Source organism: Myripristis murdjan, chromosome 19, assembly GCF_902150065.1.
Source record: "Myripristis murdjan chromosome 19, fMyrMur1.1, whole genome shotgun sequence".
In the NCBI taxonomy this organism is placed as follows: Eukaryota; Metazoa; Chordata; class Actinopteri; order Holocentriformes; family Holocentridae; genus Myripristis; species Myripristis murdjan.
In genome coordinates, this window is record NC_043998.1 from 22,678,586 (window position 1) to 22,697,410 (window position 18,825).

An 18,825-nucleotide genomic window follows, 5' to 3' on the forward strand; every position below is an offset into this window, starting at 1 on the left:
AAAGGACTCACAAAGCTGTGGATGTGCCGTTTTGCAGAGTGCAGACCCTGCAGGAGATGAGTTACGCTGCCCCTTGTGGCCAATGCATTATACTGCAAAAGTTTATGAATCGCAGCAAATAATTAGGCTCGATGCCCCAAAAAATGTCATGATAAAATACAGAGCTGTTGGATATGTAATATCAATATTTTATGACTCGCCCAGGAGCTTGTGTTATGATGCTTAGTGCTCTTCCTACTAACTAAATGTGGTCGACTAACATAGCTAAGTACTAAGTTAGCCTAACCGAGCACTGAAGTTCAAATCAGACACAAATCTCAAAACCCTCCTGGTGGTGCGTTCAGGGGGTATCTGACAAACGTAGACTACGCTAATTTTCCACGGACTGCAACAGCATCAAATTCACAAGCTGGGCTGTCAATAAACCTAACCCAGACGGCAAAAAGCACCAACGCCATGAAGATATTTAAAATATGATGGTGTTGTGAATTTGATTGTTTTCAGTCTGTGTTGCTAAAAAAACATTGGTGGTAACCTCGCTTGTCTGTTGTCTCAGTTTGCTGTGCAGTTATTTTTTTAAAAAATGCATCAACTAAATAAATGTCCGCAGGTAATCCGAAAACTAAACTTTGTAAAAACACAACAACTTATGAATGAAAAATAACACACAACATCACAACGGCTTTTATCAGCAGACGGCAGCATCTCCTCGTTTATGAGAGAGAATCAAAATCTGCGCTTCAATGAATAACTAAAAAATAAATAAACTGTCAGTGCACACAGTAGCTCCCAGCAGCGTCTCTTTGTTTTTGGTCCCAGTGAACATTTATTTATCACTTCTGTATTATTCACTTGAACACGGAAAAATATTCGCAGATAAAAATGTGCATTGGCTACTTACTATTTTAATATAAAAAAATCCCCAAGTAATATCAGCCTTGTCAGTGCAGACGTCAACCAATGCCGATTACCTCAAAATGCCTGATATCGATCCGATTAATGGACCTACTGATTGACATGTGCACGGTGCGGTCCTTTAAGTCTGTCCAGCTGTCACACACTAGGTGCATTGACCGCAGAGGGTTTAGGCGTCACATTTGTGCGTATTCATGAGACGGCCTCCCCTGTTGGTCCAGTAACTCGTCCCCGCTGCGCACACACACACACACACACACACACACACACCCCAGTGAGACGCTTCAACACTTCACAGGCGAAGGACAGCTGCGCCCCATGGGACGGGCACACGTCAGGCCTCACCGGCTGACTTTATTGCATCAAAGTCCAAACACGAAGCCGCCTCGAGCTCTGCTTTGTGGCACCGCACGGCAGATCAGATGTGCGCCGGCTGGCTGCAGGACTCCCACCGGCCGAGGGCTGTCGCTTTGAAGTGACTTTGGCGACAGTTGGGGCTTTCGTCTCTCTCTCTGGGTGTTTATTAGCAGAGCAGCAAAAATGGACACTTTCACACCTGCTGCTACCAAACGCTTTCTGTCTTCAACAAATATTTTACTTGCCGTTATTGTTCAAGTTAATAGTTGTCTACAGACTTTGGATTGCAAATTAAAAATGATTTTGGTGGCTTGATCTGTTGTGTTTGTGAAACAATGTAAATACTGGCTTTGGTCAGCCTGCTCTTCACGATGAAGCACCCTGCCTCTGGAGCCAATGACCAAACTCCTTGAAACTGGAGTCAAAGACAACTTGTTTGAACTGTTTTTTAACTATTTTAATTATGTATAGATTTTTATCTTATTTATTTATATGTTATTTATTCATTTTTTTGTGTCAAATTCAGCAGCATTATAAACGAGGGGCCTTCCTGCAATGCTATGATAAATAAAGAACAGGTAAATACTGAACAGTCACATTGAGGTAATAATTCCCCCTGATTATGTAGCCTTGAGGAAAAAGAGTTACTCCCGCACTCCAAAATAGGTTAAAAAGCATTTAATCTAATTGACTATTCATGATGAACAGTTTTTTAAATAAAGCCCAAAGCATTTTGGCTTCGTGGCTCAAAAGGAAACTTAGAATAAACTGCTTTTTAATCTTTTATGGAGAGCCTTGAATCTCATTTTCCTCGTGACTAAAGGACCAGTTTCCACACAGCACCGCACTTTAGCATTGTTGAAACCCCCCCTTTTTCAGTTATGCGACATATATGCCCTTCACTGCTCCCGAATACATTACCCTTGTGCTCAATTAGCATGCTATAAAGCACGACTTCCGCATGTCTCAGTCGGTTACTTTCAAACCCAAGGCTCATAACTTCCTGAAACACAAACAAGACAAGAGCAAAACAAAACAAAAAAATTCTCTGGAGGATGAGGCAGAAATGCAGCAAGTGGGCACCAAAACATGAGATTCCTACAGCGGCACCACCTGCATACAAATGCATCACTGAAACAAGGCATGATTTTAAATGCAGTGTACATTTTAGAGAGGTTGTGTGATCTCCTTGATTGAGATACACTCCTGGAATATCAACGCTGTCCTTGACTGCAGCGTCTTTAGCTGTTTGTCGAAGTTTCTTCAGATCTTGCCTCCCTTTTTCTTCTTATTTTCATGGTAACTCATCACCCGCGACCATCCCGTGTGTGTGTGTGTGTGTGTGTGTGTGTGTGTGTGTGTGTGTGTGTGTGTGTGTTTGTCCACCCTGCTGCACTCCTGATTTGAGCAATATTGGAGTGGAGAGATGTCGAAAGCGTAAATGGCATTTTGCCACATGAGCTACATCAGGAAGTGTGACCAAGAGGTTATGAGACTGTCAAAGCCGTTGCCATGCCTACTGGTGTGTGAGTGTGTGTATGTGTGTGTGTGTGTGTGTGTGTGTGTGTGCTTGGGTATGCATGCATTTGAGCTCATATATGTATGTAGAAATCTATAAATTACAGTACTGTTTCCATATGACCGGTGTATGACCTATTTCTCAACGAATCTATCCCTTATCTATTCCTATTTTACTCTTTTCCAAAGTAATATTATTTATTTACTTATGTATTTATTTACTCATTCCAGGAGCAGTACTTCATGTTGCTTTGGCGTCACACAGGGTTGAAACGGTCATGAAAAACCTGGAAAATCCAGTTAATGTCGTCTCCAGGCCTTGGAAGAGCCATGGAAATCTGAGTAAAGCAGCATCACAACTCAAGATCGATTGAAACAACAGAGTGGAACCGTTGTGTGTGTTGTTCATGCATCAGTTGTGTTTTCATATTACGTGGTTTCAGGTTGCACTGGAATCTAGAAAAAGTTGAAACCTCTAGGTGCACTGGAATTTAAAAAAAACATCAAACTTCCAGGTACTTTGGTTTATGTGTTGCTAGGAATGAGCACAAACAATGTTTTTTTCCAGATGGAGTGTGAGTGAGTGAAATCTATTTTTAGAATGTATGGTATGGCAGCAGCATGATGCTTATTTTAATCAAAGCAGTCACCGTTTGATATCAAGTATTTATGAACAACTAACAAAACAGTGTGACAAAAAAGTTTTAAATAATAACCCGAGTAATGACACACCGGCGGCAACTATCAAACATAGCAAGCTCAAAACAAAAAAAGACATGAGCTGCAGCAACATGTGACAAGACTACACAGCAGTGATGCACAGATTGCATTTATGTCTGCAGATATAATGTTCGGATGGGCCGGTTCGGGTCATAAAACAAACACTCAAACACTTATTAATAGCGAATGGGCTGCGGTGGATACTTGCAGTGATTCACCACATAACTAAATCTCCCCATTATAAGAGAGACGTTGTGCATATTGACTCACGGGGCTCAGCGGTGTAACTTCATCGATTATTTAAATCTCCAAAGACGTCGACAGAAACAGACAGGATATTATCTCAATTAATTTTGTGTGTTCTTCTGCACAGCCAGAAGGTCACACACACACACACACACACACACACACAAACACTCAGTCCAGGCCCATGCGGATACATTTTCCGGAGTAAAGCAGCCATCCTCCTGATAAATCCTGATCTCCATCGGCTGTCAAAAATAAATATTTCAGATACTGAGGGCCCTATCTTGCGCCAGACTCCCTAAACCCGCTATTTGCGGATTTAGGATTTAGGAAGAGGCGTTCCCCCGTAAAATTGCTATCTTGTGCACCTCCCGCTATCCGCAAAACACCTGCGCTACCCGCTATATTATGTACAGGCGTGTTTTGGGCGTTACGCCAGTTAAACCAATCAGTGTGCCAGGTGCCATTGCCTTTAAGGGCAGGATGCGCTATCCTAAATCCTAAATCCTAAACCCATGATGGAGAGAGGGAGGTAGATTTTCTCAGGGCTTCTACTGAGGCTAAAGCAAGGTGGCTTTATATACATATTATATATTATATATTATCGGCGAGTTAATTCGGGAGATGGAGCTATGCGTCCAAGTGGACGTGTCACAAGGTTGTACTGATTGAGTAAAATCCCCGGGTCACACACCACACACAAGAGGCAGAGGGGGAACTATGTGTAAACTAATTTACTGACAAGGTAGATTGGGCAAATAAAATATTAAAATAATAATAAAAATATAGCACAGCTGCTGGCTTATGATAAAACAATAAAACGTGCTGGGGTAAGTGTCCAATTAAAACAGTCTTTCCTCTAAACAGTCTATATGAGTAATATACTCAGTCCATTCCGGCGGCGTCCTGGTATCAGTCCGACCGTGTGCGTGGCGAGGCTCCGTCGGGGCGCGCATTGAAGCCGCCTGGACGCGCTCTCCTAACAGCCCAAACTTAAGGGATAGCGGATAGCGGGTGGTCAGGACCACCTGCTATCCGCTTTCCCTAAAGTGTGTGCGCAAGATAGCAACTTTAGGGATAGCGCATGAAACACACCCACGACGCACCTCCAGGCGCAAATGATGCAGTCGGCATAACGGATAGCGGGTAGTGGGTGGCACAAGATACCGTTTAGGGATAGCGGAAGCTCCTAAATCCGCAATTTGCGGGTAGCGGGTCGTGGCAGCGGATAGCGGGTGGCACAAGATAGGGCCCTAAAAGTTTAACTGTGTTTCTCCTGGAGAGTTTCATTGGGAGACATTGGAAAATAAAGTAAACTGAGTCGTGCATATTTCTAGGCAGTGATAACCTTTCCCCAAAATGTGCAATGTCTCAATTCACTCACAGCACCCCTTTATGGAAATAAAATATATTTACCAATATATTAAATGAAATATATGGTAACATATTAGAATATATTACATTTAATATATGGAATTACAATATATTGAAATATATTTTTATATTTGAAAATGTCTTAGCAATACATGGAATAATATATTGGTGGAAAATATGTTATCCAATATATTTATATATTACATCAATATATTGTAATGTATTTCAATATATGGAATAATACATAAGTAATTGTGTATTTCAGATATTGCAATATATTGCATATGAATGTATGTGTTTATATCCCGCAACATATGTCATATTTATAAATATCCTCCATAATGTATTTAGATTTGTATGTGATGAATACTGGGTACATATATTTAAACATACATGATCTATGACTTTCCAATTATATGGGAACATGTATTGGAAATATATGTACAGATATATGCCATGCATGGTCCATGCATATGTCATGGTTGTTTATTGGAAAATATGTAATGTTAAAAAAACATCCCTATATATGTTGCGATATATATACATATATGGTATATGCATATATTGCAGTATATTTGAACATATAAAGCCAAACTATTACATGCAAAAATATAGTGCTGTTTTTGGTCTTGATTGCAATATATTTTTTATATGTATCAATATATAGACATGTATGGTCTATGCATATATTTCAATATATTGGAAAATATAAAGACTAGTTCCCATATATGGAAATGTATTATCTAATACATCACATGACATTTTCCAATATACTGCAACATATTTTTGTTTCGTAAGGGCCATGAGTGGACACATTATTGTGACTGCAGACCACCCCTCTGGCAGTGTTGATCTCTTGTTCTTTCCATTGGACAGCACAAAGAGCAGCTTAATGTTATGTACTGATTTTCAAAGAGGCCCTGAAGGTTTCGTGACACAGTGGAGAGGCGTCTCTGACAGGACTTCGGTGATTGTCTATCAATACGGGCAGGAGACTGATGGCTGTCCTGCTCCACCATCAGGCTTGATCCTTGTTAGTGTGACAGATGATGTGAGTTAGTTGACAGCTGCTGCTAGTGGTTGGTCTGGGTAGGGAGAGATTATTGGAAATGGAGATTACACAGACACAGGAGGCGAAGGAAAGGGGACTGTCCTGCTGTCCTGCTGCTGCAGTGATCTGTCATCTGCTCAGTGTCTCTGCTCATCGTTCTTTACTGTGAAGCGCTTTGTTTTAGGTCTGCAACTAATGATTTTTTATTGTTGATTTAATCTATTTTTTAAGTTGAATTATTTAATCTATAAAGTGTGAAAAATAATGATGCCCATTACTTTGACAGAGATGATGTCTCCAAATTGCTTACTGGCTCTGACCAGCAGCCAAAAAAAAAAAAAAAAAAGTTATAATGATATGAAATTGAAGAAGCAGGCCAATAATAGCATTTGTGGAGCTGTAAATAGCAGATGTTTGGTATTTTTACTTGAGAAATGATTAAAATCATTACTCATTTACCAAAATTATAATTGATTAATTTTCTGTCTGTCGAATAACTAATCCTGGTATGCTACTATGTTATTCTGCATAGCAAAAGTGAGTATTGTCATTGTTTTGAATATCATATTTTCCTGTCAGCTTGACCGAGCACAAACTAATTATTCAGCAACATCCTGCCTCCCATACACACTCTGAGCAGCTCCAGTGCAGCGGTCAGGAGTTAAAACGCTAACTATGAACGATAATCAGGGAGACAGCGACTGTTTTTCTATTAGGAGTGTCCATTTGTTGATGACGTTTATTTGGGACTTCACCGACACTATGAATGGCTTATCTGGGTTTCATATCGTTGACAGACAAAAACTCAAGGAGAGAAATGAGAAACATGCAATTTGAAGACATTTACTTTGGTGCATCCTCATGCATCAACAGGTCAAAGCCATTCCAAAGCAAACGAATGAGCAGGTGAACTTTCAGTGTGTATCTATAGTGTGGGATCAGTGTGGCTGCAGCCTGAATCCCCATGTGGGATTCAGACCCTGAAGTCACAAGCTTGCTTCTTTAACAATTAGGCCACCTCTGCACCGGTTAGAGAGCTACACACTAACATATACCAGACTGGAAAAAATGATCCGAGACGCCACACTTTTCAAAATTGCATCCCATGGGATTTCTGGAATGGCATGTTTTCCAGGCTGGAAAAGCCAGGGGAAATCATTTCTCAGAGGAAGTTGTGAACAAACCAGGATTTAATAACTTTAAAGGTCATGGCAGATATGGAAAGTCATGGAAAAGTCAACAGATTTTACCTGAAGACAAATATGGACACCCTAAGATTAGGAAATGTTTGGTTTTAGTTTGGTGTCATGTGATTTACAAATGGTTAATGTCTTCTGGAATCTTGGATCCGCGAGCAGTAATCAGATTACTTTGCAGTTTCGATTCCAGTGGCTCCAGGTTTCAGCAGGTTAACTGGAAATCCGAGTCGTTTTTGAAAAGTCACCTCCTGGGTCCTCATGAGGAAAAGGCTGAGAAAATCTCATCAGAGAGAGATGAGCGGAGAATGAGCACTTTGATGTTGCAGAATGAATTATCTCACTTCAAAACAGAGGAAAAGAGCAACTTGAAAATGCTTTTAAAACGCAGCGTAGGTCCCAGACTAACCAGAGGAGAGGAGAGGAGGGAACGAGGAGGAACATCAGGAGTAACGAACAGGAAAAGGAGTCCAGAGAGGTGAGGAGGGGAGATCAAAGGAAAGCGCATAAACAATGTGCCTGCTGTGACAATGAGCTGTCAGTAGCAGTCTCGTCAGACTCGCAAAAAAGAGCATAGAACATTAAGCAGGAATTGGATAGGACCAGCCGCTGCACACACACACACACACACACACACACAAGGGGGGTGGCAACAGGAATCATATCATCGCTACAGGAGAGGATCGGCTTTGTTATCTTTCGGACTCAAATCGCACTCAGCCAGGCTCTGTGACTTTGAGGACCCTTGAATCGTCTCCACATCAGATCTCATTGTTTTGTCTGTGAATACGGCAACAAAAGTTCTGCTCCACTTCAGCTCCTTTAAAGTCCAGACACATCCTCAGCCCTGTGTTTCTGCACATCAGGAGCGCGGCGGTGCTGCACGGCGCCGGCGTTGTTGCGGCGTTACGACTTCATTAGCTCCGATTTCCTGTCAGACTTCTTTGTGATTTGCTTCTGTCTGTGTTTCTGTTGCTGTCTGTGTTTCCGCTCACCTTCAGAGCGGCAAACCTAATAAACGCCCGGTGCCCATTCATACTAAAACATTCAATAATGTACGATTTTCAGTGCCCCATAGCAGAGGATATCCATAATGCATCTGCGAGGGGTCGATGGGGTTGCAGATCGATAGCAGTGACCGAGCAGCGAGTTCAGCTGGTGCAAAACGCTGGCGTGCAGTGTTTTGAATATACACCGGATTGTCCCATCACAGCGCCACCACCAGGCCAAGCTCAGTATCTCAGTCTCTGCTGGGCCAAATTTGATGAACCACTGTTCACGGCCATATTCTGTGTCACTCCCTCCGGGACATAAACTGCACCACTGTTCTTCATACCGATGACTTTTATTTAAACCACTTGCCACCTTGTTGTCACCATGTCACCACGTCACCGTCGAACTACAAGCACATACACAAACATAAATACAGAATTACCGGATAATTATACAAAAAGATATAAAATAAAAGTACAATAAAATAACTAACAATATTGCTGGCTAGCAACGTTACCTCAATGGCTGCACATGACCGTGAGGGAAATGAGTCCAGAGGAAATCTTCAGAACTTTCTTCTTCCAAATCCAGAGATAAACATAAAACTTAGTCTCTAAACGAGGAAATGTCCTCCAAAACGTAAATTAGGAGACAAAGAGGCTGCCACCACAACTTATTGGCAGCTAAAAACATGTCGGAACAACGCCAGCTTAGCAGTTGTCCGTCTTCACCGCATCCAACACCAATGCATAGCAAGCGCATGTGAAAGACAGGTAGGTGTCGCACCAAAATATGTCCCCCGTGCAACAAAAACCATAACAATTAGGAATGTCCCTCATAATATCAAAAATACAATTCAGTAATAAACTCTACATGTAAATTATCAATTTAAAATCAGTTTGACTAATTGGGCTTGACAAAATAATAAAATTATCACAAAACAATGACAAATTACAATTTGGCAGTTAAAATATAACTGATCGGTCAACCACAGCGCCACCAACAGGCCAAAAAGTCACCAGCCATCACACATACAAAATTAAAAACAAACAACAACAAAAAACCATTAGATCCAGGGCAACTTGCAGCAGTTGTACCCTCATGGTCACTGTTGACTTCATAGTAAATGTCCCTGAGTCACGTAACACTGTTGTCAAGAGCAGCACAACCATGTGCATGCAATAACACACATGCACACACACACGCACACACATGCATTCCACATTCCAGCGCCCCACTCTTGCTCGATGCCACTGAAGTTTGAGACTTTGCCAAACACAAAACAAAATTGAAACTCTCCGCTGATGTTTTATTCAGAGACAGACGAAGCTGTTTTACTGGCTTTCAGGCGGCTCCAGAGGATTGTGATGGATGGCAAATGGGACCCGCGGCGAAACCGGAGGGTGCATTTCACCATAATGGCCGCCATGTCCGCCCCGTAATGGCACGGCGGGAACTTGATTAGAACCGGCGTTCGTTGTTATCAGAGCGAGTGATAGGCATTAGATTATGACGGAGCGCCATCCGAGCCGGGAGCCTGTGGCTGCGGCGGAGATTTGGAGAGATCGATCTCGCTCTCTCGTTCATTTGCCTTCTCGTTCTCCGTTTGATTTGCCGACTCCCTCCGTCGTTCCCTCTCTATCGCTGTTTGTGTTCCGTCTCTTTCCCTCATCTTTCTATCTTTCTTTATTTCTTTCTTTGTTCACCGCTGGCATGTTTTTTTCAGCTTTTGTGTTTTATCTTCAATTAGACAGCTGGAAAGTAGCGAGGGGAATGGAGTAGGGCAAACACACGAGAGAAATCCCAGGATTTGGTTGTGGAGTAAAGTGACTCATGCATCCATCTCATCACTGGTGCAGGACAGGATTAAACCATAAAACTTAAGATCTACAGGTCAGAATAATGGTTTACCAGAAGAAGAATTATTGTTTGGATTAACTGTGAGATTGTCTGGTTGGTTATCCTCATCTGTGAAGGTGACGTGTTTCCAGAGACGTGACCCTGACTAAACCACTCAGCGATCTTCGGCCTCTCATTCAGCAACATTTGCTCTTTGATGCAAACTCTTAACTTGGTTAATTATGCTTGCCATGAAAAAAGAAAACAGCAAATTAACACATTTTAGCACGGTGATTAGCAAGTTCGCTAATGGCATGAGAGGACGTGACGTCTTGTCAGCCTTTGAAGTCGGTGAAATTGCCTTTTTTCCCCCCCTGCCCTTGTGTTTTCAGTATTGCATACAAAACAGCTTAAAGGCTGGACCTACTGCGCACGTGCACACACAGACACACACACACACACATGCATGCAGGCACACACCCACACATACACTCCTCTCTCTCACACACACACCCACACACACACTAATAGACACCACGTTCTTCGACCTTTTCACTTTTGGTTTGAATGCGGTGTACTTAAAGTATTCATGACAGGCATAACAAATGAGACAAATGGGACATGAGAGGAGAGGGGTGGGGTACAGGGTGTACAGAGGATGCACAGAGAGTGAGAGAGAGGATTTTTACAGCGGTAACCATTGTTGAAATCCCTCCTCATGGATTTAGCCTGCAGCTATTTTGCATTAGTGTTGTAGGATGAGGTGACAGCCATCGTGGAAGCCCCGGTTCATTTATTTATCCATCCTGCACTCGCACTGCACACAATCTGCTCTTCTTCCAGTTACACCTAACCACAGAAACACGAAACTTTAGCGTCTTGACCTAAGACGCTAAAACTAATTCGCAGAAACTTCATTTTTCATAATGACTCTGGGAAGGAGCCAAAGTGCAGCAGTTGTTCAGCAAACGTGTAGCAAGTGGAGGGATTTCTGTGAGGGCTCCATCTGTACATGCAGATGGGAGGGAAAGACTCAGAGGAAAGATGATTTTAGAAGAGACCAAAAGAAAAGAATGCTAACCCAATCCAAACCAGGGAGTAGGAACGCCTGGTGACTCATGTTTGTCTCCAGCTGGGGCTAATAGTCTTCTGATCGGGGCTTTCTGTCATTCAGTTAGTCGTGTAACCCCCGAGCTCAATCTAGGCTTAAACTGTTGTTTGTGTTTCGTAATCTTCAGCACGTGCTCTCAGCCTTGTCCTTTGCTTATTGCATTATTGTTGTGTATGTTTCTTCTGCAGAGGGCTTGGCAGTGGGGGTCGGGTTCGGTGCCATTGGAAAGACGTCATCTGCCACTTTCGAGAGCGCCAGGTAAGGACCAGGACCAAGGCAAACAATTATACTCCCAATAACAACTAAATAAATGCTGTAAGTCTTTATTCATCTAAAAACTCATCTTTTGAAATGGACATGTGCCCAAAAACGTGAGGCGAAAGTGGTGAAAACGTTTGGGATATGACGTAATGTTTCCTGTTGATTGATGCGTCATTGTTGGATGTTGTTAGAATCTGTGATTATAGCTGAAAATCTTTATCAGAATACCTGCAGGGCTCTGTAGAACAAATATTACGCTTTGATTCAGTTCTGGCCACTGAATTTCCATTCACCCATCAGTTTCTCTCACCACGGATCTGGGTCAGGGTCACGGCGAGAGCAGGGCAAGCAGAGCGGCTCATTCTCTCACCCGGGAGATTGAGTCAAGTCACCGTGCGGAGAAACCTCACTTCTAGCTTCTAGCTTGTATTCTCAGTCTCATTTTTCCAGTCACGTCCCAGAGCTTGTGACAGTAGGGTTAGGGTCAATCTGAAGACAGACTGGTGAGTCAAGAGCTCTGTTCTGCTTGCTCAGCTCTCTACGCCCCAATGCAACACCTCATGACTTCAGCCCCTGCTTTTGACAGGTGGTTTCATGCCGCTTTTTACATTCACTGAATAAGATCTCAAGATATGTGAACCTTGCTTCCTCAGGCAGTTGTTCACCCCTCATCTGAATGGGACAGGGCAACCTTTTTGCAAGAGAGAACCATATCCGTGTGCTTAGATGTGACTGTCATCTGGACTGCATCACTCTTAGCTGCGCATTGGTCCAGCACACACCTGAGATCACTGTGCAATGCAGATGAAATGTTCTCATCCGCAAACAGCAGAGATGCCCCCTTGACATCACCAAACTGAATGCTCTCAGGACCTTAATATCATATTCAGACCACCATGTTGGACTCTGATGCCCGCATTGAATTAGCTTGCTGTCAGGCCACGATTGTAAGCACAGTTCTTATTTTGAGTGTGTAGGAATTCAGCAACAGGCTTTGGGTCCATTTTCATGAGTCTCCAAAAGGACACCTTGGGAAGCACAGTCATAGAGTTTTCCCAAATGTACCACATTGTGAACTTCCAGGATCCTTTGATTACTGTGAGAGGATACGAAGTTAGTAAACTGTTCTGTGGTCAGGAAAAAATACGCATTGCTCCTTCTGGCTTTAATGTTCTCTTCTCCAGCACCTTGGCTGAGGCTTTCACAGAGAGCCATACCTGTGTGATTCCTCTTTCTACTTTTTTTTTTTAAACATGGGGATCACAACTCCTGTCAGCCAGTTCAAAAGACCAAAACTGAATTTTCAATCATTTAAATTTTTGGTCTGAATATATCTCTATGAGTGGTGAAATAACATACAAAAGTTAGTTTGCTAGATCTGCACCCCCAAAAAAGTGTCCGTCCTCTTGTAAAATCATAGAAATATCCTTGACAATGAATGTATCTTCATTTGTCCCTGTACAAGCTGATGAAAATTGCATTTCCAGGTACAAGCCAGGTATGAATTGTTGGCTAAGTGAGCAATGACAGAATAACTCATCTCTGTGGTGTTGTGTTGCATGCTGCTGACATCTAGTGGTTAAGTTATGACACTGCAGGGGGCATAAGGGAGACGTCCAGCAGACAGTGGGAGATCTAAAAGAGTGGCTTGCCAGTATGTGTGACTCGCCCTGTCGCCATCTCAACACCAAACAAACGCAATTTAAAGTCTTTTAAAGTTTATTGAACAGCTGTGTTTGAGTTGTTGTTTTTTTCCATAAGGTTTGTTTCTGTCTCTTGGTATCACAGACTCTGTCACACCTCTCACAGTTTGACATCAGACATGTGTATTTACTTCATTGTTTTGAAGCAAATTTGAACTTTGGTAAAGTGAGTGTGATAAGAGTCCATATGGATAATTGTCTTGTAGTAGTTGTATATAAATGCTCTGATGAAGGTTTTTTGAGTAAGGGCAAGTGTGTTTGGATTCTTTTGATTCCCAGTTTCCCTGCATTTTCCTTGCAGTTTGTCAGTGCTAGGATGTAGCAGCAGATGGAGCCAATTCTCTCTTGAACTTTGTAAATGAGACGTATCACAGCAACAGCGCTTTGATTGCTCAGACATTCGTTGCAGCTTCTGACTTGTAAAAAACAGCACAAATCTGGAATTGCAAACTGAAAAACAAACTAAAACTAACTAAACAAACTAAGAAACAGTACAGCTTATGTGTATGCATGTCAAATCTGTATCAGTTCAGACTTATTGCAGTTGATCAGCTAATTTTAGGACTGACTGTACAGAGTTGCTTGTTGCAGGTGTAAAGGTCAATCCATCCTCTACTGTTACTGTTTTCCCTATTTGTTTAGGTGACAGTATGAACTAGATATCTGTACTATATCTGTACTACTATACAGTACAGGCCAAAAGTTTGGACACACCTTCTCATTCAATACGTTTTCTTTATTTTCATGACTATTTACATTGTAGATTCTCACTGAAGGAATCAAAACTATGAATGAACACGTGGAGTTATGTACTTAACAAAAAAAGGTGAAATAACTGAAAACATGTTTTATATTCTAGTTTCTTCAAAATAGCCACCCTTTGCTCTGATTACTGCTTTGCACACTCTTGGCATTCTCTCGATGAGCTTCAAGAGGTAGTCACCTGAAATGGTTTTCCAACAGTCTTGAAGGAGTTCCCAGAGGTGTTTAGCACTTGTTGGCCCCTTTGCCTTCACTCTGCGGTCCAGCTCACCCCAAACCATCTGGATTGGGTTCAGGTCCGGTGACTGTGGAGGCCAGGTCATCTGCCGCAGCACTCCATCACTCTCCTTCTTGGTCAAATAGCCCTTACACAGCCTGGAGGTGTGTTTGGGGTCATTGTCCTGTTGAAAAATAAATGATCGTCCAACTAAACGCAAACCGGATGGGATGGCATGTCGCTGCAGGATGCTGTGGTAGCCATGCTGGTTCAGTGTGCCTTCAATTTTGAATAAATCCCCAACAGTGTCACCAGCAAAACACCCCCACACCATCACACCTCCTCCTCCATGCTTCACAGTGGGAACCAGGCATGTGGAATCCATCCGTTCACCTTTTCTGCGTCTCACAAAGACACGGCGGTTGGAACCAAAGATCTCAAATTTGGACTCATCAGACCAAAGCACAGATTTCCACTGGTCTAATGTCCATTCCTTGTGTTTCTTGGCCCAAACAAATCTCTTCTGCTTGTTGCCTCTCCTTAGCAGTGGTTTCCTGATTCACGCAGTCTCCTCTTAACAGTTGTTCTAGAGATGGGTCTGCTGCTAGAACTCTGTGTGGCATTTATCTGGTCTCTGATCTGAGCTGCTGTTAACTTGCGATTTCTGAGGCTGGTGACTCGGATGAACTTGTCCTCAGAAGCAGAGGTGACTCTTGGTCTTCCTTTCCTGGTTCGGTCCTCATGTGTGCCAGTTTTGTTGTATCACTTGATGGTTTTTGCGACTCCACTTGGGGACACATTTAAAGTTTTTGCAATTTTCCAGACTGACTGACCTTCATTTGTTAAAGTAATGATGGCCACTCGTTTTTCTTTGGTTAGCTGATTGGTTCTTGCCATAATATGAATTTCAACAGTTGTCCAATAGGGCTGTCAGCTGTGTAGTAACCTGACTTCTGCACAACACAACTGATGGTCCCAACCCCATTGATAAAGCAAGAAATTCCACTAATTAACCCTGATAAGGCACACCTGTGAAGTGAAAACCATTTCAGGTGACTACCTCTTGAAGCTCATCGAGAGAATGCCAAGAGTGTGCAAAGCAGTAATCAGAGCAAAGGGTGGCTATTTTGAAGAAACTAGAATATAAAACATGTTTCCAGTTATTTCACCTTTTTTTGTTAAGTACATAACTCCACATGTGTTCATTCATAGTTTTGATTCCTTCAGTTAGAATCTACAATGTAAATAGTCATGAAAATAAAGAAAACGCATTGAATGAGAAGGTGTGTCCAAACTTTTGGCCTGTACTGTATATCTGATTATGACAGTTGAAGGAAGTTAATAGAGTCTATATATTGTCAACTCTATGCCCTTTTTTATGCTGTGTCTTAATTTTTGCAACAACTTTCCCCAATGGGATTAATTAAGTTTTATCGTATTGTAAAAGAAATCTTGTTGTCACCTGAGTCCGTATTTCAAAAACACCACAACATCAATATTGCGATCATTTTTTAAAAAATTTGGACTAACTACTGAAGTATTGACCTAAAAACACTTTATTGAATTTTTTTTTTTCCCCGGAAAACAGCATGGGACATAACTCATCTGTTCAGAGATACTTGTGCCAAGTGTTAAAGGTGTGCATCAGGATCGGATAAGGAACGTACCACGTTGGCTTATGAGAGTTTGCACATTTGCCTGAAGGTCAGAGAAGTAAGTCTTTGCCCCATTAGGCTGAAGCCTGGTGAGAAAATCCTCAACTACCTCAGTTTGAGTGAAACAGTGTTCATCCTTGAGCTTAAAACACTCCACTGGCAGATCAACTCTCAAGTTCTTATAATAGTACAGACAACAGTCTACAGAACTGTAACTAAATGCATATTTATATCTTGGCATCACACTGATGGAGCTTTCTAGGTAGCTCTTGTAGCGCTGCAGAAGCTGGTCGAGGTCGCCCTTATAAAATGCCACAGCTTGCTTGGCTCTGGCCCCATCTCCCCCCTCCATATGAGCCTCATGGATCAGCATCTGGGTGTGGAAGGCAGCTCCATTTACCCACTCCTTCAGAAACTTAGTGCTCATGTGTCCATCCACCAGCATGGAGTTCTGGGAAGAAAAAAAAAACAGATGACTTACAGCATAACAGAATTCAAATAATGTCCATATATTCAACTTGTTACTACAAAGATATGCATTATGGCCTTGCATTTTGAAGAATATTAACCAGAATTCATAACACCACTACTATTTAGGTTTTGGTGGATACTCATGGCACCTTTAGCCTTGTGAGCTGGGCACTCAGTTTGAGCTCATATTCCTTGGTGTCTTTCAGCTGAAGCTGCTGGTTTCTCAGGTTGATCTTGAGACGCTTCAAATATTCGTCCATCACGTCTCGAATCTCCACAGCACATAAGTATGATAACAAAACAAAAGTGAAATTATTCAAACGTGTTCAGAAGATAGGGAAGAGGGGTGGCAAATTTGTCAGAAATGCAAACATGAACAATACATAAAGGTTTTCATTCTAAATTACTGATTGATTAAGAATTTACTACCTGAAACTCCCCATTCAGTGTGTCTAAAATGTGATTCATCCTCAAAAACATCTGACTGCATTATAATGAAAACTTAAATCTCTCAACATAGTATTAGCCTTACATGGGTTATCTTTTGTTCTTTTTTCTACTGAGGAGACCTGATTTCACTGTGAAGCTCTCAGTCTTTTGTAAACAAATTGAAGACACCCAGGAAAGATCAGGCTCTCACCTCAGAGGCCCTCTCCTCTGCAAATACCCTCCACATCATATCAGCTGTCCCCATGGTTTGTTTGCCCAAGGACCTTCCAACTGTGTCTAAGATCATGGAGATGACCAGAGCCCCCAGTCCCACTGCGTTGGGCACCAAAGCGAAGCCGCCCAGAGCAGAGCCCATCTTCTCAACGTTGGCTGCATAGCTGCTCAGATCATCGCCTTGTAGTATTTGGTCTCGGTAACTCAGCAGCACTGCCCTCGAGTTCAGTCCAGAGAATGTTACCAGGGCACTGAGCACAGTTAACAGTCTCTCGGTTAACATTTTACATTGTAATTATAAGTGACAGAATACAAACATGCAACAGCTGTGCCAATTATTTATTGATTGATTGTTTTCACCCAGAAATATCACACATTTGTTATGGCTAATGGCTAATGGCTAATGGCTAATTTTCAATTCTGTACACTGTGGTGGCACGGTGGTGTAGTTGTTAGCACTGTCGCCTCACAGTGAGAAGGTCCTGGGTTCGATTCCCACCCAAGGTCCTTTGTGTGTGGAGTTTGCATGTTCTCCCCGTGTCTGCGTGGGTTTCCTCCCACCGTCCAAAGACATGCAGGTTAGGTGAATTGGAGAAGCTAAATTGCCCCTAGGTGTGAATGTCAGTGTATGTCTGTCTGCCCTGCGATGGACTGGCGACCTGTCCAGGGTGTTTCACTGCCTTCCGCCCAATGAGCGCTGGGATTGGCTCCAGCACCCCCCTGTGACCCTTGTGAGGATAAGTGGTTTAGAAGATGAATGAATGAAAGAATGAATGTACTCTTTTTGTGAATTTAGTAGTAACTCAGTTACTTTTTAGTAGAAGTGACTAGTAACTATAATTAATTACTTTTTCAAAGTAACGTGCCCAACGCTGCTGATGACAGCTAACTAATTGCATGGCATTATGGTTTAAAAAAGTTGTACAGTTGGTATACACATTTAGGAGAGCAAAAAGTCCGAAAAGGTGTGCGTTATCAAATGTGGTGGGCCAGTCTGGTCCAAAATGCCCGGGCCGTTTTTTTTTTTGTCCCAGTCCGCCCCTGTCAGGATGTTTATTCATAACATAGGTTGCAAATCCATGCATTTTACTCAGTGGCCTTGGTGCCCTGGCATGTGGCCTTAATACTCCTAAAAAAGTTGCAACACCAAGGGCCAAATGACCTTGCCCCTAAATTTGTGTCCCACCCTGATCGACACACACTTAATGAGGAGAAACTGAATACAATAATAATAATATCCTGAGCACCCATAATGCATAATTTGCCCAAAGAGCCTTTTTCTTTATTGGCCTACAGCTCATACCTCATTATTTTTCTTCTGTTTCTTCATTTCCATGTGTTTTTTTAACAACTCACCACTCCAAATCACGCCTAGTTCTCCTGATGTAACTCTTTCAGATAGAAGCTGCATTACCTCGTGGTGTAGGGGACAGTAAAGAGGAGTACCTGCCTGTCAACGCCAAAGTCATGCCACTGGTCCGAACCGAGCAAGGCGCCAGAGTACTTGGCAAGCTCCGCTGCGCGCTCCTCTGGAGAGAATGACTGGCCCATTTTCTTTTTCCGATTTTCTGGGAGCAAATAGCATTTAAAAAAAAACACACATCAGAACCCAGAAACTGACAGTATAGTTCATATTAGTAGAACACCACTTAGCCACTGCAGATCTGTAAACAGCACTGTGTTATACTGATGAAATCACACTGTATTTGACAGACCCATAGCAGAACAGGTGCATTCCACATGAAAGGTGTCACCAAATTTAACAGCATCAAA

The 18,825-nt window shown here is 42.3% G+C and overlaps 1 protein-coding gene across 2 annotated transcripts in view; it reads left to right on the forward strand.

Annotated features, from left to right (window-relative positions):
* Window positions 1-18,825, forward strand: part of slc39a11 (solute carrier family 39, member 11) — a 152,483-nt gene that overhangs the window by 122,668 nt on the left and 10,990 nt on the right. For both annotated transcript variants that reach the window (XM_030077541.1, XM_030077542.1), the window contains exon 7: window positions 11,509-11,578. In XM_030077541.1, coding sequence (XP_029933401.1) covers window positions 11,509-11,578 — 70 coding nt within the window. The remainder of the gene's footprint in view (window positions 1-11,508; window positions 11,579-18,825) is intronic.